This window comes from Cebidichthys violaceus, unplaced genomic scaffold, assembly GCF_023349555.1.
Source record: "Cebidichthys violaceus isolate CVI_PGR_0920_01 unplaced genomic scaffold, fCebVio1.0.p SCAF_23, whole genome shotgun sequence".
Lineage (NCBI taxonomy): Eukaryota > Metazoa > Chordata > Actinopteri > Perciformes > Stichaeidae > Cebidichthys > Cebidichthys violaceus.
The window spans coordinates 5,847,746-5,870,193 of NW_027176406.1; the positions used below are offsets into that span (position 1 = coordinate 5,847,746).

General features: G+C 41.3%; 2 protein-coding genes across 3 annotated transcripts; both read right to left on the bottom strand.

The window, feature by feature from the left end:
* prkacaa (protein kinase, cAMP-dependent, catalytic, alpha, genome duplicate a) lies at nucleotides 1–16,720 on the bottom strand. 2 transcript variants are annotated; one of them, XM_068718274.1, is made up of 10 exons: nucleotides 15,914–16,720; nucleotides 7,763–7,824; nucleotides 7,071–7,199; nucleotides 6,181–6,279; nucleotides 6,012–6,094; nucleotides 5,797–5,923; nucleotides 5,460–5,555; nucleotides 5,161–5,283; nucleotides 4,159–4,323; nucleotides 1–3,219 (listed from the first exon to the last, which is right to left on the bottom strand). In XM_068718274.1, the coding sequence occupies exons 1-10, from the start codon at nucleotides 15,957–15,959 to the stop codon at nucleotides 3,094–3,096; spliced, it is 1,056 nt and encodes a 351-aa protein (XP_068574375.1). In that variant the 5' UTR covers nucleotides 15,960–16,720; the 3' UTR covers nucleotides 1–3,093. The 2 variants fall into 2 exon arrangements, with proteins under 2 accessions (XP_068574375.1, XP_068574374.1); XM_068718273.1 differs by lacking the exon at nucleotides 15,914–16,720 and adding an exon at nucleotides 10,501–10,636.
* A 660-nt stretch (nucleotides 16,721–17,380) lies between these two features.
* On the bottom strand, nucleotides 17,381–22,376 carry asf1ba (anti-silencing function 1Ba histone chaperone). The gene is made up of 4 exons (XM_068718302.1): nucleotides 22,002–22,376; nucleotides 20,966–21,081; nucleotides 19,378–19,554; nucleotides 17,381–18,108 (listed from the first exon to the last, which is right to left on the bottom strand). The coding sequence occupies exons 1-4, from the start codon at nucleotides 22,108–22,110 to the stop codon at nucleotides 17,917–17,919; spliced, it is 594 nt and encodes a 197-aa protein (XP_068574403.1). The 5' UTR covers nucleotides 22,111–22,376; the 3' UTR covers nucleotides 17,381–17,916.
* Nucleotides 22,377–22,448: the final 72 nt, after the last annotated feature.

A 22,448-nucleotide genomic window follows, 5' to 3' on the forward strand; every position in this document is an offset into this window, starting at 1 on the left:
TTAGTCTTAACAAGTAAAAGTTTATTGGAATGATACATTTTGCAAAATATTACTTTATGTATATTTTTTTAACATACTCATTGTGTTCTAAGGGTATCTGTCAAGTTCTCCAGAGGGGAAAGATAGTTAAGACTGTCAAAGGCAAGGATATACAGTATTGTTTCCCAAAAGGTACAATAGACTACACAATCACTGTACCCAGGTCATGAGGAAAAGATTAATGTTCTGTTTTTGCTTTTTTTGTTGCTTTTTTTTGAAAATACAATTAGAAAATATGAACGCAAAACATCTCAGATGTAAAAAGTGTTATGTTTGAATGAAGAGTGTGTGTGAAAAACTTAATGAAAATAGAAGGCAAACACAAGAGAAGAACTCATAATTAGCACAGAGCAGTTGATAGTGTTCAGCTAATAGAAGAGAATTAAAGACAAATTGGACAAGAAGTTTTGTGGGGGGAAAACAAACAAATAATTTAAAAACAGGAAAAGCATTGTGATGACCTCCATGTCTGAAGTGGATCATGTGGCGTCGCCTTCCACACACCAAACTCTTGATTTAGTCAGAACATAAAGACCAAATATATTAATTACATGTGCTCTTTTAAAAGGATTATATAGTGTCTTAAAAAGGTTCAAATAATTTGCACAAATCCATTAAATAGGAGATTTGAAAGGATGCGGCATGTGCTTCAGTATTTGCAAAAAAGACCGGACAGGTTGGTTGGTGATCCACTGCATTGTTCAATGTGATGCTCAAACAAATCAAAAAAAGGTTAAAACAGCGATGAGACGGTCGGCAGTGGAAACTATGATTTCTCAAAACGTGTTTCAGGTCCAGGAGACGTCTTGCCGTTGGGTTGCTTTACCACATGCAAGAAAAACCAAAGCTCACCAGAGAAACATGTATCATTAAAAAAATACACACCATGTTTCCAAACAGCATCGGAACCACCTCCATCAGACAAGTCAAGACATTCAAAAGGTATCCTGCGTTTGATCGCAATAACATTAAAGAGACAGCCAAAGAAATAATTACTCAAGCCTACCGAAATCATTTAAGAGGTGAAAAAAACATTCTCAAAAATGTCATGGTACAAGACTTTATGACAAATCAATGCACATCTAACAATTCACAGAAGCTTTTCAGTGAGATGGACAGAGTCTAGCACCTAGGGCCTATGGAGGGTGGTTGGGGGGTGGGGGGCAAACATCCTTCATCAAACCGTTCATCAAGTGTTCAGTCAACAAACCAGCAATGACATTTGGTCTGCGATTGTCTTGCATCCACAGAAATAAACTTGGCAAAAGGGGACAGCTTTAGGATAGCTTCCTTAGTTTAATTTGTTACATAGAAAGCTGGAAAACGGAAACAAAAACACTCCAATCTCAACAGTCCCAAAAAAATTTTGGTTGGACTGCAAATCTATCTGAAAGTGTTACATGTACGGTATATACAAGAGAAAGGGGGGAGGAAAAAAACAAAAAAAAAAACAATCATCAAGGTTAGAAGCACAAGTTCAGTGACAATTATCAGCAAAGCTTTGCTCTATGACTGATCAATGAACAAAGCCCAGAAGAACCTTCTGACACATTGAACCGGGTCTTGTTCCATCTTCTCAACAGAGCAGCCGAGAGTCCGTTTCAATAGTCAAGCATGTTATCCACGACCTCAGGTACCTCAGCACAAATAAAGCAGAAATGATCCGCCATCTTTCTTTAAAAGGGATAGTGTACAAAAATAACATGCACATTTTGTTGAAACGTTTTTTTGCTACCTTTTTTGCGTATTAAAATCCACCACCGTCATAGTTACATACAGAAAACTTTGCAATGTTCTCAAGTTTGCAAATTTGGCAGAATTTATATATTTGTTTATTTATGAAATCTTAATTTCAGTTTCACACCTATGAGACAATCTTGAAAAAAAGATGTAATATATATATATATATATATATATATATATATATATATATATATATATATATATATATATATATATATATATATATATATATGTGTGTGTGTGTTTTTATTTATTAAATAAACAATAGTCAGGAGTGTGACCACATTGTTAGTTGCTGCTAAACCACAGCTTTTTAACCCACCCATGAGCACTAAATGACACACAAGCACAGAGATTGACATAAAGAGGACAAAATGATCACCAATAGGATTCTTAAAATGTTCTAATAAATTCAGCTAAGAGAAAGACAGACTTTAAATGCAAACCTCAGGTTTACCAGTTCTCACAGGTCCCCAAAAGGAGCAAGACGTGGATGAAGTTCACTGTGATAAATCATTTTCACTCCAATCAAAAGAGGTCACCACTGCTTTCGGCTGCAGCGAGTGCATCGTCTACCCAATAAGCATGCCACATTTAGCAGACAAAAGGCAGGTGCAGAGAGTTTTCAAGCTTTAAACCAAAACGGGCACAAGGGCTGATGCCACCGTCGCCAAAGCTCTGCACCAATGCTTTCGACACAGTTTTCCAACCAGTTGGCATTATGATAGGCACATCTGTTGGACTTGGTATTGCTTGGACAGATTCAGGATGGAGAGATGGAAAAGGGGGTGGACCAGGGTGACAAGATACAACGATCACTCTTTGAGAAGCTTGTAGAGAAGGGAGGGGGGGCCCATTCCGGGAGAAAAAAAAAGAAGAAAAAAAAGGAGCCTAGCAGATTCAGTACCTTAACAGAAAAATCAATGCCTCAACCTGCAAAGACTGAAAACATGTCATTACACCATCAGAAAGATACAAGTATAGCCGGACAGCCACAACCTATGCCTGCTCTCCTCGAGCCCCGGTCACAAAACACAAGAGGGATAAATAAAATGAATCGGTAACAGTTGAGAAACAATCAGAAAAGGCAACACTGCTGGTTCTGTTGGATCTTTCTTCACTTTGCCTACCTTTCCATTGGCGGGACGGGGACGGGGGGTTACATTGTTGTCGTCATTACAAATAAGCAAGTTAGCAGTCCACCCAGGCGCTTCCTTCCTTCCTTTCGACCCCCTTTTGCTTTCTAAACCCCTGTCTCTCTCTCTCTCTCTCTCGCTCACTCTCTTTCTCTCCGCTACCCGTGGTTGGAATCTAGAACTCAGCAAACTCCTTTGCACACTTCTCTGTGAAGGAGACTCTGATTTCCTCTTCCTCGTAGTCGTCAAAGTTGCTTGTGTCACCGGGGCCTTTGCACTTAGGAATAAAGGGAGCTTCCACCTGAAAACACACAAGACAATACAATCCATCAGAATGATGCAGAGAACAAAAGCCATGGCAGCAACAACATAACACTACTGGATGTCTATGAATAGGTCCCAGGTGAGAAAAGAGACAACTGAAAGCAGATCTGTATTCATTTAGAGTTGTACAAATTAACTGATGAGTTTGGGAGTAAAAGGCATTACGCAATCAAGAAATCATGCGTGAATACTTGGAAGACATACTGCAGGACTACTTTAGTGATCATGTGCTGTCATTCGCTTTCCCTCAAGCCAACTCATACATTTCTAATTTAGCTGGTAATTTCCCAGAATTAATTTCAACAACTGCATGAAAAAAGTATGAACTTGCTGGATTCATTTGTATTAGGCACAGGCAGAGAAAAGCAATATCGAGACAAAAATTAAGAGGATTAAGAGATTAAATCTGTGTGTTTTAAATCACATGTTATCATAGTGTTTATTCTGCATATTGTGTTTATGGTCTGTATTGTTGTCAACATTTAACCTTTTGTCTGCTCACTGTCAGTGCTCATTACATGCCTGGCTGCCCTGGTGGGGGGGGTTCCCTCTCTCTGCAGCATTTTCCTGATGAGTCCAAGGTTAGGAAGGGTTTGTAAAACCCTTTGACAACTGTGATTGAGATTTTATTCAAATAAACCTGGGATTATGTAGACCAAAACATGGTTGGTTCCACTTCTGGTATGTTGCGGTGTTTAGATAAGAAAGCTGGAACACGTTTTGTGTGTTTTAGACATTTTCCCACTAGTCTCCAATGCAATGTCATCGTGCAGAGGAAGCACAGATGGTGTGAAATTACCCGTAGCCAGATGTAGACTAAAGACACTTCCACTGACCAAAGGCTCATTAAAGCCATCTTCCTTTGTCAGCATCACTTTGAACACATTACTACTGTATAAAGACTGGCCCCACTCACCTTCCTCTGGTAGATGGCGATCCAATCGGTGGTGGCGAACCACTTGTGGCCCTTGATGTCGTTGACTCCGTTCCTGAGGTTGCCAAAGCGCTTGGTCAGGTCCACCTGCAGCAAATTTCTCAACAGATCCTTCAGGTCGGAGCTGAAGTGGGAGGGAAAGCGAACCTGCGAACAGCGAAAGCAGTTTGAGTGCGTGTTCTCAAGCCCAACGTTTTATACCTCAGGCTAGTATTTGTAAACACACTGCAGGACTCGGGCCGACCACGGTAGGTCAGTGCAAGCCTGTGAGTGGTGCGTAGTGCGATGTGCCCACTAGTGTGTTATTTGGATGCGACTGGCCTGGTTGTGGCATCTCTGCTTGTTTGCTCTATTTCACTTTCCTTTGACCTCTCCAATGCGTTAGTCACTTTTGTCCACAAGGTCACTTAGCGTTCCACTGGTAGCTTTCGCTTTCCCACCACCGTTGAGTAACGGCCATGGACAAAAGGCCATTTGGGGGATGCAAAACTGGCCCGCCTGACGTTAGCTTCGATGCCACGTTCAAAGTCACCAAGAGGCTTGTGTTGTTCAAATGCCCTGGTGACTTGTTAAATTGTACAACCTGAATGAAGTCAGTGTGTACCTAATAAACTATGAAACTGTATTTCACTGCAAAAGACAGAGAAACCAATAGTAGGAGGAGAATGAAAAAAACTGTAGTTTCTTCAGGAGAATCCACTTGATACAGGAAGCAGAAGTTACATGATTGGACAATTAACCTTTGACTTTTTATCTTTAGAATTTTAATCTTAAACTGCAAATGTTTCACACAACCACAACAACCCTCTTCATATAAGTAGGAGTGATGAACTGAGACAATATCATCACTGATTTCTTTTTTTCTCCACACCTGCCGAAAACAGCATTGGTGTGAATTATGGATTTATAAAATGCACCGTGTTATGCTGGAACAATCAAACTACTTACAAAAATAATATTTTTGGTCGGCTTATCTCAACTCACCTTCCCTGATACAATCTTCTCGTAAATCTGAATAGGCTGGTCAGCAAAGAAGGGGGGGTAACCAGCAGCCATCTCGTATATCAGCACTCCCAGAGCCCACCAGTCCACTGCTTTATTGTAACCCTGGAAAACACACAGGAAATAAAAGGGCTGTCACATCCTGTCCTCAAACAAAAACTCCCACACATACGAGTGTTGACAGCAGACAGTAAGCAGTACATTGCACCACAGTCCTGAAGCTGATGTACGATGAGAATGAAACGGCTTCCTTAATGAAGTCCCATGTGGAGAACGCCTACCTTACTGAGGATGATCTCTGGTGCCAGGTACTCCGGGGTGCCACAAAGCGTCCAGGTTCGGCCCTTCACCCTTTTCGCGAATCCAAAATCTGTTACCTGAGGAACAGAGTGCACAGCTCTGAGCTCTGAGCACTGACCACACACACACACACACACACACACACACACACACACACACACACACACACACACACACACACACACACACACACACACACACACACACACACACACACACACACACACACACACACACACACACACACACACAGGACCACAGAGACCGACGAAACATAATTGTCGTTGATGGCTACCAGAACAAACGTGTGATACTTGCCTGTATGTAACCTTGTTGGTCGATAAGCAGGTTCTCCGGCTTCAGATCTCGGTAGATGAGATCCAGCGAGTGAAGGTATTCAAAGGTCAGTACAATCTGGGCTGCGTAGAAGCGGGCGTGTGGTTCACTGCAAAACACATCGGCCACATCATTTAATTCAAGCAGTAGTGCGTAGAAAAAACAACAACGTAGGAGTGGCCTAAATGTCAGCTTACCTGAATCTACCGATTCTCCTTAAGTGGGAGAACATTTCTCCGCCGGGTACATACTCCATTATCATATACAGGTTACTGTTGTCCTGGAGAGAAATGAGCAAAATCTTACTTTGCAAAACCAGATGAGAACACACGGAGAAGATAACCAGATTAACAGTTTAATGCACACCTTAAAAGAGTGCTCCAGTCGCACCAGAAAGGGAAAGCTGACTGCTTGCAGGATACGTTTCTCGTTCAGTGTGTGTTCTATCTGCTTCAGCTTCACTACCTAGGAGGGATCAGGACAAAACATCATCATTATAGAAACAAAATAAAGAAGATCACTACTTGTGCCAGTAGTCTTCTACCCATATTCTGACATCTTAACATTACTAAGCTAACATTTGAACATCCCCATGCAAGACTTCATCTACGTCAGACATGATCCGATCTTTAAAAACAGGCACTCCTTCAGTGGTAATACAATGGATACCAGGTTCATGGCACTTTAGGACATTTGAACTTTTCTTTTTTAGAACAAAGTGATCTTTATGACATTTATAAGATCAGAAGATCCTCTTGTAGCTTCTCCATGGAGCTGCTAACCAGTGAGATGTCACAGATAAGAGAGATCACTGAAACCTTTCACTGGTGATGACTTGCAATTTGTCCGATCGGTGGGTTAAATAAACGTCTTGTTTTCTGACCAATGTCCGACTCCAACGTTGGCACTTTGTGATCACCTCTAGGCTGTATACTTGATAGTACATATGGGTTATTTTTGTTTCTCTGGTTTAAAGTTTAAATAGGAAAGTCTTTAAGAGTGACTGTCAAAACCTTGGTATACTTACTAATACAATTTCTTCAAAAAAGAACATGTCATATGTTCTTTTATATATATATATATATATATATATATATATATATATATATATATATATATATATATATATATATATATATATACACACACACACACACACACACACACACACACACACACACACATAGACGAGTCAGAAACAAAAGTTAAGCGTTCACATTTATACTAGTTCTCTTGAAAGTCTAAAAATACTGTACCTTCTGTTTGTCAAGTATTTTCATGGCAAAATGCTGGCCTGTCTCTTTGTGTTTGACCAGCATGACTCGGCCGAATGAACCAGTGCCTAAGGTCTTCAAACGCTCAAAGTGGTCCAACGCCGCAGTTTGCTGAGGGGTAGAAAAGGAAAAGGTGAACAACAACAACAACATACCATGAAAAGCACTACTTTAGTCCACCGTTCCTCCTCAATAATACCTCCATTAACCTGTCAATAACAAATATTTGCAAAAGAATTAGACATGTTGTCATTCTATTGAGTACACACACACACACACACACACACACACACACACACACACACACACACACACACACACACACACACACACACACACACACACACACACACACACACACACACACACACACACACACACACACACACACACACACACACACACACACACAAAAGCCCAGCAGAGGGTGCACTGCTCCTCTAAAATAAAGAGGAAATGATTTGATCATGGGCGGAACTACTTCCATGAGTCTGCCTGTGAGTGTAAGTACGGTTTGTAAAAACAAGAGGTCAAGCTGATTCAAGATGTTTTATGAGATGCATTATCACACTATCAATACAAGCAAAACATGGCCAAATCATGACACTGACGGAATGATACAAGAATGAAAGTAATGATTAATGATGAGGAATAATTGTCTTTCACTCTCTCACCTGTGCTGGATTCTCCCATTTCTTTAGGAAATCTTCTTTGGCTTTGGCAAGAAACTCCTTCACTGTAATTAGGAAACAAAGTGCGTATTCATTAGAGAGAATTCATCTGTTTTTACGAGCTCAGACTTACAGGATTTTGAATAATAATACGTCACCACAACTAATCACCAACAGACCCGGAGAAGAACATAATGCGTATGTACGTGTGTGTGTGCACAGAGAAGAACATGCAGGATGCGAACGTTTCTCTAAACTCAAGGTGCTCAAGGTAATAATAAACTAGTTTACTCACATAGAACCATGGCTTGTTTGTGATTGGTTTAAAGAGACATACAATGGTCTTGGGTGTCCTTGCAAAATAGATAACGCAAACAGCGGAAGGGGAGAGGAACGCTGGCTGAAACGTAGCACATACCCACAGTCTACATCCGGTCACTACCAATTAACAGATAGTTGATTGTTTAAGGCCAATATAATAACCTCCAATTTAAAGTACAAGAACAAAGACAAAAAGTGATGATTAGTTAAATATTTGGTTGTTACTATACCTCGCCTAAATGATCACAAAAGCAGACAATTGCTTTTAGAAGCCACATAAGAGATCCCCTTTATTAAATCAAGGTGTGACAAGTAATTAGAGGTTAAAGTACACCTGTATGTGCAATCTCCAACTGCTGGTGAGTCAAGTTCCTTGCAAAAAAAGGACACACCAAACCAACTCATGACAAGTCAGGGGAGGGGTACAAAAAACTCAAAAGCACAGAATATCCCTTAGAGTACAGCACGATTTAAAAAAACAAAAACAGATTAGATTTGACACAGCTGTAGATCTTTCTAGTGCAGGTTTGCCTCAAAAACAGAGACTGTGGCAGCCAGGTACTAGTGATGGAGGAGGCAACCATGAGGCCAATATCAACAAAGAAGAAGCTACAGGGTTCTTGGTTGAGATGGAAGACATCATGCACACAAAACTTTATGGGACAGTGGCAAAGGGAAAGCAACGCACATAAAATTTGAGCTATAGAGTATGCCAGGAGCCGTGTGAGAGACTGAAACAAAGTGAAAAAAAAAGGTTCTATGGTCTAAATAAACTATATGTGGCCATTTTAACCGTCACACAATATGCTATGTTCAGCGAGCCAAACACTGGACATCACCCCATCATCCCCAAAAAACGATTCATGGTGTGGGGATGCTTCTCTGCAGCAGAACAGGGACGGCTTGTAAAAAAAACCCACCAGTCTCAAACATAACGCTACACAGGGATGACTCAAAAGAGTCAAATCCTACCTAGAGTTGGAGACATTGCTGTTCAGTCATGGTGGTGGATGCAGCCACTGGCCCACACCACAAAAACCAGTGCGACTGCACTACGGGCCAAAGTCAAATTTGCACACAAGAGTTCTTTTTCATCTTAAAAAAAGAACTGGATCAATGCTAAGAGTGCAGTTTAACCTGATGCCACAATGCCTTTAGAAGAAACCTACACCTGTTAGACACGACAATAGAAAAACATCAGCATTGAACAGTGTGAATACACGCACATACACGTCTGCCACTATAGACCAACAGACTCGGGCCTGAGACCGACAGCTCGGCACACATACCGTCATATGTCACTTTTCTTGCCCTTATCTTTATGGTGATAATCACGGTGCTCTATGGGAACATGGAGATAACCAGTCCTTCCTCATTCCTCCCTTACTATCTGTGTACTAGTTGTGAGGACATTAGCTGCCCTAGCAGATGATAGAGCACAGCTTTTTCTACTGGTATCCAGGAAACCAAATAGCTAAATCATAATAATCAAAATAATGGACAATTACATCCAGGAAGGGACATTAGCACCAGTCACCAGCAAAATGAAGGTCAAATATGCAAGTAGCTGGTAGATGATAACCTATTGAGTGGCTGGTAGATTTTGGAACCCACCAGCAACAACAAAAATAAAAGTTAATTTCCAACCTTGATAACATCAGTACTAATATAAAGTATTTATATTAATGTATTAACAACTGAAAAAGAAACAAACTATGTTAAGCTATTCAGGATGTGGAATGTCCATCTGCCGAGGTAATCGATGCAAAACAAAAGCCAAGGTCACAGTTTAACTAAAGTAAGCCTGTCAGCTGTCAATACTGAAAGTGCATAGTAACATAATCACCAACTTTTGGATATTAATATTTAAAACTATTTTAGACTTGTTTAAATGAGAAAACTTTCGATAAATATCATCAAAAAACGTAGAAGAAATTGCAACGATCTACATAGAAATCGTGCATGTGTGCCTCTCTCAGAGAGACACACACACACACACACACACACACACACACACACACACACACTTGGAAAAGTACACAAAGGCTTATTCCTCATCTTGCTAATGTGATTTCCTGCAAATTCCCCAAAGACCGGCAGCTCCAACAATAGGATGGGAGAAAGCCAGCAAGAACGGTGGAGACCAAAGTTCGCGTAAACATGTTCGAGAGCGCCGCTGCTCCCAGAGAGCTCTGAAGGCAGACCGGTCAACAAGGGAGAAAACATTTCCAGAGAAAGTTGCTCAACTCCCACTTCCAAGTAGATAAAGCCACGCATGGGGCTATTAGATGCTCAGACCAAAGACGTCGGTGCTGGGAGCGAACTAGCAAAAAATCAACAGCTGTCTGTGAGGAATGCTCTCAGGTGATCACCTCAGGCTCAACCCCCTCAACTCCCCCGTAACCCCCAAATTTCCTTACCATCCGGGATGACTATAGGTACCTCCGGTGCTGCAGCATCTGCCGCGCGTGACCCCGATTCACTTGAGCGTGAGGATGACTCCCTCTTTCCTGCATGCCTTCTGGAGCTCTTCCTGTCACACATTAGCCCTGCAAAGTCTCCCCCCCCCCCCCCCCCCCCGTTCTTCTTTCCTTGGCCCCTTTCCTCCGGAGTCACTGATTCATGACCTTTCCTTCCCCTCCGAGAGCACCCGGGTTCAGATGAGCAGCCCCGCTCATCCACAGAAACGGGGTCAAGTGTCCTCGCCAGCAGGGGGGACGTCTTCAGTCTTTGCTGTGACCGTCACTTTGCTGGGGACCAAGTTCAGAGAGTAGCCTCTACATCCAGTGTGCAGTCAGACCAGCACTGCTCCCGTTTCACACAGATCAATTGGACCCTTGCTTTGGTTTGTATCAATATTTATTCTGTACACAAAGTACTCTGCCGTTCCCTCCCATGTCAGTCACTCACACACACACACACACACACACACACACACACACACACACACACACACACACACACACACACACACACACACACACACACACACACACACACACACACACACACACACACAATTGATCTAAACAGAGGCATAATCACCAGGGGGAGGGGCGTAAAACACTGGTACATTTATCCAACCCAGAGAGGAAGTCCTTTGGAAAACTAAGCCTAAGTGAAGAGCCTTGAGATGAGCGAGACACATCTAGATTCTAGAAACTTTTCCTAATTAGCAGAACCAATCAGCTCTCACATTTGCAAGCTGATCAGGATGGTTTTGCAAATCAGGAACAAACAAACCACAGTGAAACTTTTTTTTCCACCCTGCCCAAATGCACCAGAGAGTCCATGTAGTGCCAGTGCTGAATCAATTCTCCAAAAATCAATCCTGCATCTCTTCCCCCGGGCCTCGCTGGCCCACTCTGACGCAGGAACAGAGGGGTTATATTAGGGCGAGCTGACCGATATTTAACTGTGAAGCGTGCCAAACTGGGTCCCAGGCTTCACCGGGCCTCGTTCAGAAAGCATACGACCCCCGTGTGATGCACGAGAAAATCAGTCAGAGAGGCAAACAGAGCTGCATGTAAACCAGTGTGTAAAAGGTGAGAAATCAATTAGTAGTCATCAGCGCAATACTGGCAGTAGATGTCTTACTGTGACTACTTTACATCCTACCATAACAAATGATTTGTATAGTCGCAATATTTGTTAAGGCTAAAAGGCAAAAAACCTAACATTTTAAATTAGATATTGCTGTGCTGCAGAGATGCCCTGACCTACACACCATATTCTACAGACTTAAAAGGAAATATATATATATATATATATATATATATATATATATATATATATATATATATATATATATATATATATATATATATATATATTGTTTTAATTTACACTATAACTATTTAAATATGTTTTGCAAAGACAATGAAACCATATCAAAACTGCAATATCGGCCAAAATATTCACAGTTAAATAGATTTTTCAAAACCGTTCAGCCCTGACTCACATGAATGTGAAGGCCGGGTAACGTACATGCATCCATCCGTCTCATTGTGTGTCTTTGTGTTTTTATAGGTTACAGTGTATTTCACACACACACACACACACACACACACACACACACACACACACACACACACACACACACACACACACACACACACACACACACACACACACACACACACACATATATACAAAAAACGTGAAGCTGTATGGTAGTGGCAAACTAAACTTGAGCAGTATTTAGTGTAAAGCCTATTAAATTGTTATCTTAGTCTTAAATAGTTGGTTATCTTTTAACATCCTGTCAATAAGTTTTAATGGTGGGAGGCTAAAGGCTAAAAACGGATATTTGTCACTTTGCGTCTACTTTGTGTTGTTTTAGCGTCAGATAGATAAGGCTTGATGCATGACACTATTGTATGCTACAGCTTGATTTTGCTGCAGAGAAGAAATTTCAGTATCACCGCCCGTAAATGCAACTGCAGCTTTACAAAGACACGAGGATTACAACTACGCCCGTTGTTGCAGTGAGAATCCAAAAAGGAAACTACTGTTCCTTTACCGATCACTGAACTCCATCTTCAACTTTTGCTCCACTCGCTGCTGCTGTTGGATTTTGCATCTCAGGATTGTTCCCTGGCAGTGTGTCAACTTGCCAACTTAGTGCTGTGAGCTTATCTGAGGTGGTTGATTGGCGTTTCAACAGTAAAGTCCACTGGTAATCAGTGCGGGGCTTGTGACAAAGCCCCTTTAAAACTGGAGACAGGAAGTGATGAGCGATCCCAACACAAACCTGCCCCCTTTTTACACAAACCAGCTGCGTGCAGGAGCAGGGGCAGGGCGTGAGCCACGCGGATATTTATAGATACAGGGAGTTGCAATTTGACAGGGTGCCACCTCATTATACAAGGTGCAATTCAAAAACACAAAAGATTCAACATAACAATCCCTTATGTCATAACACGGCATGTTAAGGAAGTGTGTGAAGTACATGAAAACATTTCCAAGCTATCAAACACTCATACGGTCAGACAGATTTGAAAGAGCCCTACCAGTGAGAAAGACAACAACACAAGAGCTATACACCCCAAAAAGATAAAGATACATGTCTGTTTGGATAGGTTCATTATTACACTGCGTAATAGTTTAAGGCGAATAGTGTTATGCTGTGCAGAACGGTGCCTGACAGACACTTCCACAGTAACTGGGGAACAATAGGCCACAGAGAAGAGACAAACAACAGGCTGCTCTGTGTGTCTATTTGTATACAAGATCACCCAACCAATGCCAATAGACACTCAACTCACCAGGTCATGATATGAATTTAGTAACAAAAAAAAACCAAACAGCTTGATTATCTCTGTTAAACGTAGAAGATTGAGTTTAGCCTGTGACTGGCTAAGCTAGCGGGTCGAACAGCATGGACTACTACCTGACCCATGCTTCTGTCCAGCTCCGGAAAGAAAACTCACACCAGCAGCAAGCCTCTAGCTCATCCTGTGGTTGGTCATGTCTGCCTTCTCCACCGCCCGTGTCCCCTAGACAGGGCCCGGCTCGGTGAAACAGCCTTCCTGCCAGCCTGTGAATAACAGACATCACACAAGGCAGGAGGAAGCCAGCTGATAGCCAGTGCAGAGTCTCAAACCTGCAGAGTCTCCTGGAGGTTCTTACAAGTGGGGAAATCCAGAAAAATGTGAGACCAACAACGCCGTGAGGGCCAGCACGTCAAGCTATCCCGGCTGGCTGTGTTTGGTTTATTAGAGTAGTGGAGGCGATGAGCAAATGTGAAGAGCCTGGGCTGGACCTTCCTTGCTCCTTCACTTCCTGCTGCCATTCACAGAGTGTCTATCCGCCCTGCTTCCTCCCGTGGGCCAAAAATCTGCTTTGTATACTAGTACTCCGCACTCGTCTTCTCCAGCCTGGAAAATTTAGTAGAAAGAGACCCTGTGCACCAGAACAAGCTCTCTGTCTCCACACTTTCTCTTTCTGTAGAAAGAGAAAGTGTGTCCTTCATTTCTAGCTGCTCTGTGGAAAATGACGCCCCTCTGTGTGGGCTCTGGACCCCTGGTCTCTGGGTATCAGGGTGGACCTGCAGTGATCAGGTTGATAAGGATGTGAAGCATGACATGTGAGCAAATATTCCACTGTAGGAGTGTCCGTTTTGTCTTTTAACCTATTAATCCACCAATTTACATGACTTCTTGAGCATTAAAAACAAACAAATCTCTGTGCTACAACACCTGAGAGTCATGGGCCTTGTTACAAAAGGTTTATCAGTGATGGGCTAGTCTTGCATAGCCAGTCCTATCTCCACAGCACTGTGTCAGCGCTACAGAAAGGTCTCGCTCTGCACATTATCATTCGGGTATCGGGAGGGGGGGGGGGGGGGGGGGCAATGGCTTGTTTGTGATTGGTTTAAAAAGACATACAATGGTCTTGGGTGTCCTTGCAAAATAGATAACGCAAACAGCGGAAGGGGAGAGGAACGCCGGCTGAAACGTAGCACATACCCACAGTCTACATCAGAATAGGGATGAGTATACATTACAGAGGGACTGGAGGCCATTCTTCACACATACTCTCTACCAGCAACAAGGAGCTGACACTCATTTTGCCGATACCCGCTCAGACTTTGCACACTTAAGCGTTATTCATGGTGTCGTGGATAAAACGGTGTCCTCTGCCGCCTTTTCTAAGGCCCGGTGATCCCAACTGATCCCAACCAAAAACTTTGAGTTAACAAGCATTTTATTAGGAAATAGGATTATAGGCGTCCCTAATTTAGTAGTTAAACTCTGGAGGATCAATGTAAATAAGTGTCTTTTATTTTGCTAGCTTATACAAACGTGTTATTATAGTGATAAAAACGTATCCGACGTGTGAGAAGCTCATCGACATAATGAAAAGTTTTGAGAAACAATTGGCATCTCTTCCTCACTGTCTTGCACACAAACACACACACAGTGACGCATACAAGAGCCCTTGTTCTAAATGCTGCTCATCACATGATGTTCAAGAGACTCCTCAACTCCCAAGTTTCATGCCTGGAGAGCATCACCCTCATGCATCATATGACCCCGTCCTGGTGGCTTTTACCTTCTCCGATAACAACCAACTCCCCTCTACTCACTTACTGTCAAACGCAGGCTGTGGGACTCCATGCTCGGGTCCACATTGCATTAAGATTCAACACCTTCTAAAACATCCCAAAATATGCGCATCTTCACACTTGCTTCAAATCTCTGCATTTCTCAAAACAACGCTTTTTGTATACTGGGGAATTTTTTTGTTTTTACTTTATTAAAAGTGCACAGGAAAACCTCACACAAATGTTTATGTTTGCAATGTTGTTGTAGCATTTAACCTTATAAGAGTAGGGAAATGAAAACATCTGAAACACATGAACATGAAGAAACCTCTGACTGTTGTATAAGGATGGCTGATGTCATCCTCACTGGCTCTTCTGAATATAACCTGAGGCTTTTAAATCACGAGCTTTCCCACAGAATCAGCGGAGAGAATGAATAACATCCTCTGCTGTTAGGATGAACATAGTGTCACAGTACAACAGCTTGTTTGAAGAGTATATGTGGATGTGGATGTGAATGGCAACGGGTGTCTTTCATAGGGCTTCAAGTTGACAAACCAGGAAAGTTTTGCAAAATCTGCATATAAGAATAGGGTGTCGAAAGCACTATTACGTGGGGTCCGTGTGTAGGGTCCCTTGGCCTTGATGCAGTATACAGGTGACAAGTTGGGAGTCTTTATATAGGTGCCATTATGGGAAACAGGAAATAGCAACACTGCAAAACGACCCAACGTCAGGTAGCATGACATGGCTAGCTGCTGTAGCTGCGGGGAAAGGGTACTCACCGCTCTCCATCTCGTTGCCCTTCTTTGCGGTGGGCGTGTTGCCCATGATAGCAGGCTGATGGTGGAGTCCCTGGGCTCAGACTGAGTCTTCCTTTAACAAGTCGATGAGTGATGCTACACCGCTAACGCAGTCGCTGGGGCTCAATGACGCTGACAGCTAGCTACTAGCTACCATTATTGACTACCGTGTGCAAATATATTTCCTCCAAATGCCCCTCCTCGAGAACTTCTTAAAAACTCCCAACCAAGCGAGTATATACACACAAGCCTGCAGCTAATACTGACGCTTCAGGTTAGCTAAGCTAGCACGCTAGCTGACTCTAGCAGAGATGGACCAGTAGATGTTAGCTTTGTAGTGTTAGCTTGTGGATTTAAAAACGAGCCCCGGTAACTCGAGATGCCACTCGGCTGTCCGTTATTTCCAGAGACGACTTGGTTTATCCAAAATCCAGTCCGGACCATGAGACAGATCGTCGAAAGCTGTTTTCTCCCTAACGTTCACGAACAAGCTAGCGTTAGCTTGTAGCGTTAGCTGTTAGCGTCCCTCGCTGTCTTCTCCTGGCCTGAACTAACCAGGTGCTATCTCTGTGTCGGCAGGCCTTTTCACTTGAGACCTGGATAATAAAAGTGGTGTCCAGGTTATTATTTTTTCCCGCTGTTGATAATTTCAAACGGATCTCTCTCCATTCGTTTCTAAACCAGGCATCAAGTGCAACGGTTTCCTGGGACCGACCATCTGATAGTCGATTCCTAAGATCAACAGACCCCTTCCATTAATCTTCAGACCGCAAGGGAAACTCCAGTCATCCATCCAGCGGGTCCCGCCTCCCACTGGCTCTGATTGGCTACACACACAGATCCTCACGCGACAGAAGTCGCAATTGAAGCGCTGATTGGCTGTACATCAATGCATCCAGACATTACATTGATGCAATTCGTCTGTCACATTTAGTCCCGCCTCCCAGACTTGCTAGTAGCCAATACGCCCATAACTGTAATTGTGTGTTTTTTTCCCCCATTTACTTTAAATTATCAGCTGTTTGTATCTATCAGGCTGAGTTTCGTTGCACAATACAAATAAAACGTTGTCGCATCGCGCGATCGCAATCTTATTTGCAGAGTAGTCTCTTCCAGAGCCAGGTCTGTAGCCTAGCCTCCCCTTTACCCGAGCGATCTGTGATAGGGTGTGACGTTAACACGGGCTATTTTTAGTAAAATGTGAAAATATAACAGGACACTCACAGTGACATTTGTGTTACATAGTTGGCACTTTGTTGTCTTTAACCGTATCATGAAAAAAATAAAAGGGAATTGCTTGGTACATTCTTAACAAGGTGGACACCTACAAAAGTGGTTTGTATTCTGTTTTCTTGCTTCTGTGATATCATTTGTAAAAAGACAAAATAAGACAATAAGGAGGAACATAGTTGTCTCTATCACACAGACATTCACATACAGATACATTACTAATACAATGTTTTTTTTAATTTCAAACACACAGTTGCACACAAAACAAAACATGGAGAAAGTGATGTAGCCCATCCAAAACTCAACAATCTAAGTGGGAAAAGGTTTAAGTGCAAAATAAATTTAAACACAAATATGATGGCAGAATATCAAATTCCTGTACGGCAATATATTGCAGTATATTTGCCTATTGCTTCAGTGTTAAAATCCTCATATGGGTAAAAATTAGTTCTGCACCAACAAAAGGAAGGAAGGTGAACACACCGTTACAGTTCAGCTGCATCATTCCACAGTTACCTTTCTCCATTCCAGGAGTTAAACTAGTTTGATATTGCTTTCATAGGTGTGAGATGCTCGTAATCTTCCTCGGAAACAAACCCTTAACTGGAGCTCAAGATGAGAGTTCATTTCTCAGGTAAATAATGGCAGCTGTAAGGCAAAGATGTCTGTATATCCACACGAGAATGTCCACAAGCGTTCTTCAAAAATGAAGGTTTCCTGCTGTGAGTTGTCACATTTGGGGCTGGGGGTCGTCTCTATAAGCAGTCCATGGAGTTATCAGGTAGTATCCCTAAGGGTGGGGCCTTGCCTGGGAGACAAGACGGAGGGAGCATAGAGTTTGACGAGGGATCCACGTTTTCACAGTCCTCCAGTCGCTCTGCACAGCCTTCCCAGTTTATATGGAATCTGGTCACACGTGGGTTTGATGCCAGAATATTTCTCTGGAGCTGGAGGATGGAAATATAGATAAATACTTTCAGATATTTTCATAACATCTGAATATCAATGTGTTTTTTAAGCGTAAACAATGAGAGAGTTTAGACAATTTAACCATATCATCTCATTACATTACACAACTGTGTACTAACTGGTGTGACTAAGACAAACATACAATGTCTGCTGACACATTTTACAACCTAAATGGAAACAATCGGTCCACATTTGAAAAAAACGTTTCCCCAGAGGACTGATTCATTTTCCATTAGCTGCAGCTAATGTTCATATTGCTGATATCTAGTTGGCATCTAGACTCAGGGCAAGAAAATGTGAACCCTGAAGGTAAGATAATAGAGAATAGTACAAAGGTGCCAAATGATATTCATCCAACAATAAACAACTGCATAATAACCCACATTGAACTACAACTTTGCACCTATGAGTGAAAAGTTACAAATAAAATCCTTTGTCATTACAGCAAAACTTTGGCTTATTACTAAAGTTACCATCTGAATTAAGAACATACCGTATTTTCCGCACTATAAGGCGCACCGGATCATAAGGCGCACCTTCAATGAATGGCCTATTTTAGAACTGTTTTTATATATAGGGAGCACCGGATTATAAGGCGCATAGAATAGAGTAGGAGTAAGCACAGTACCGGTGTTTACCGCTATTACTTCGGCGACGCCCCTGACTACGGTAGCCGTAATGCTGCAAGCGGTGCGGCTTTGTAGTTTACCAGTCGTACTGAAACATTTTGACAGAGCGCCGTGTACAACCAGTATGGATCAACCAATTAACCAATTGATCCATATATAAGGCGCTCCGGATTACAAGGCGCACTGTCGTTTTTTGAGAAAATTAAAGGCTTTTAAGTGCGCCTTATAGTGCGGAAAATACGGTAGTTCACAGAATAGTAACATTTCTGCTGAACTAGTTACATAACCAAGGGAATTTGATAGGATTACATGTCATTGTTGAAGGACCAAACAATGTGTTCCAAAGTGCAACAGAAAGAAAAGCTTTCATTCTGCAATGTTTTAGTGCACCGTGCTATAAGACTACCACTGTTCTTGCTGTTTTCATGGCTAACACACAAAAAACAAACATTCTTCTTCGGTCTGAGTAGTGTACACGGTCTTTTGCATTGTATCGTGTATATTTGAGTCATCTTTCATTGCAAAATTCCTTCAAAAGTCTTCTTCAGCCAGACATCATTATCAAATATCAGTAATCAAAGTGTGAAATAAGCATTAGAAGTCAAACGTTAGTCTGACCTGTGTGTAGTCTGGCTTGATCGGTGGGTTTTCCCGAAGTTCTGGTTCTGTGTATTCATTGTTCACATAGTAACCAATGCGAATGAACTCCTGGCCGCGGTATGTGCAGGTGATCAGCACGACAGTCACACCAACAGCATCACTCTCAGGAATCAATCCTGTGTTTGGGGCATCGGCCTGTTACAAGAAGACATATATAGCAACTTTTATAAGCAACTGTTACAAGAAACACAAATATAAAGCAACTTTTATAAGCAACTGTTACAAGAAACACAAATATAAAGCAACTTTTATAAGCAACTGTTACAAGAAACACAAATATAAAGCAACTTTTTAGTCATTAATTTCAGCAATTTAACCTGTCTACTTGTCAAATGCTGATGGTGGCACCAGGGTTGTGAAATGATTAAACAAAACCAGTCGGTATGAAAGATAGGCTTGTAAAAATGCAGTCAGTCTATTTTAATAATTTTTCTATAAATGGATTATAACATGGTTTATTTACCAAAAAGGTCTGTACAGTACTTCCACAAAACACTGATGAATGAATAGTTACAGATAACGCAGTGAAATCAACAAGTAGAACATGTCGTTCTAATGCAAATAAAGGTTTCAACAAGTTATATGCCATGTTGTTTCAAATAACATAGTTTTACGTGGCCGTAGATTATTTTTTTAACAGTTATAAATATAGGTGGAGTAAATACATTTATGTCACTGAAAATATGTTTCCATAGACTCTTTAATGTCTGGCTGATCCTGCACCGTAAAGATTTCTGGTTTATGATTCTGTATAACGTTAATCAGACTTGAGACGATCCTGCTGAGCATGTAGGACACAAGACTCTGTTAGTAGGCTATGAACATAAAGAATTACATAAAGAATGTTTTTACTACACTGAAACGGCTTTTGAAGAAATCTGATATTGATATTTGAGTTTCAAAAACCCAATAATGGTAAACACCCATTGTTGATTTTCTTACACAACCCATAACATTTTTTGATGAAGTTCCCTACTTTTTAAAAAAACAATTTGACCAAGATGTGAACTGGGCAGGACATCATGTAGTTACAAAATAAACTGGTCTCTACACTCTGAATGACAAACTGAATGGCAACGCATTTTCAAATCACAATTGTAATTTGCATATTTTAATTTCTTGTTGTTTATCAATGGCCATATTTACTGATAAAGATACATGTGCAATGAGTTAATATAGACCAGGCTAGTCACTTTCTTTACATACAGCATCTCAACCAGTTTTATGGCTGGAAAAACAACTACCAGATGAACAGGTTGTGATCGGGAACTGCAGTATAGTTTCCTCCTATAGTTATAGTTTTGTTGAAAGATGTAAAAGTGTCTGTTTGTAATTCCTGATCATTCAACCTGCTATGTGTACAACTAGAAAGCTATGCAGTAGAGAAAAACAACAGTTTTTAAAGGCAATGATGCAAAGAGGATCCAATTGCCATTTCTGAAAAGTGTAATAACAAGTTGTTGTGAAATTACTGTTCCCAAAACATACTATATGGCTAAAGCAACACAAAGCACTATTTCAGTTAGTTTGCCGGAACCAAACACACCTGAAACACGAACATATGTCTCCCAGCAGGCACTGGGCCGACCAAGACGGAGTCGAGGATTTGGTCGTACTCTTCACTCTCTGCTGAGCCAACGTAGATGATCTTCCATTCCAGGTCTACAAAAAATAAGAAGTTATGTTTCACTATGAAATGCAAATTTATAGTAGTGTGTAGTAGCACCTTTGCTGAGACAATTAGTTAATTTATCAGTTAGATGATGAACAAAAGTTATTGATAACAGACTGATCATATTTGTCAATAATCTAGTAAAAATACTTACACCACCTGGATAAAGCATTTCAAATACAGTCCATAGCTAAATGCTTGTCAGTATTTTTACAAAATCATACCATAAGTGATTTTGCTTTCACTTTCCTTTGAAATACAGAAATGTGTCTAAACATGGTGACATTTACAAAGACAGATCAAAATAGTCACACATTACTTGTGCAAAGCTATTGTGTAATGTTATAATCAAAATCCATTTCATGTATGACTAACAATCCACATGCTACCATGAACAATAAAGAACACAGCAAAAGTAATATACCAACAACCATGTAAACCAAGTATAATGTAATAGTCAATTTAAACATGTAACTAGCACAGACAACCAACTTTTTGAACTAACGTTACGTGTAAAAGTAGAGTAACGTAAATACTGTCTTCAACGTTTTCAACCCCCTAATGCTTATTGGTGGGATTTATACAACCCTTAAAAAATGCCTAGTTTCACAATACTAAATGAGAAACATTGAACACTAGGAATAACGTGGAAGGCATAAACAACTTAAAGATGTGTCCACCACAAAGAACACATTAATTCAACCTGTGTAAAAGTGCTTTGCTTTTACCTTGTAACGTTGCATTACTTTTCACAAATTCCAACTTGAGTTAAGTTAGCTAATGTAGCTAAACTAGCACACACAGCTATGATACCGTTAGCTTTTAGCATTTTCTAGTGACGTTACGCAAACAGAAGTAACATTAGCAACATTCAGCTTTACAACGTTCACTTTTACTTTACGTTACCTACCTTCGGGAAGGTCCTCCATACACTCAAATGTTATCTCGAACTGAAAAGGGTTTCCAAAGCGACTCGGATTATCTAGGACAGCCACATTTAACACCTGTACCTTCGCCATTGTTGCTGAAGCGCTAAAAACTGGCTAACCAAAAACAAACGTTCAAACCAGACACCTGGGAATGCTTTAAAACACCACCAAAAGAAGACGTTAACACAGAGACAGAAATAGCAGTATTATCTAACAACTCTGGATTTACCTTACTTAAACCTTATTTATACCCCTACATTTAGAATACAACACTCTTAATTTAAGTATAGTACTATAACTAGCGGACATTGGATTTGAGGATAAATATGATGCTCCCGCCGCTTTCACTGCCCAACTACCCAGACTCCTTTATGGCTACGGCAAGTGGTAGGGTAGGTACGCGAGTGGAAAAGGAGCCGCTTCCACCA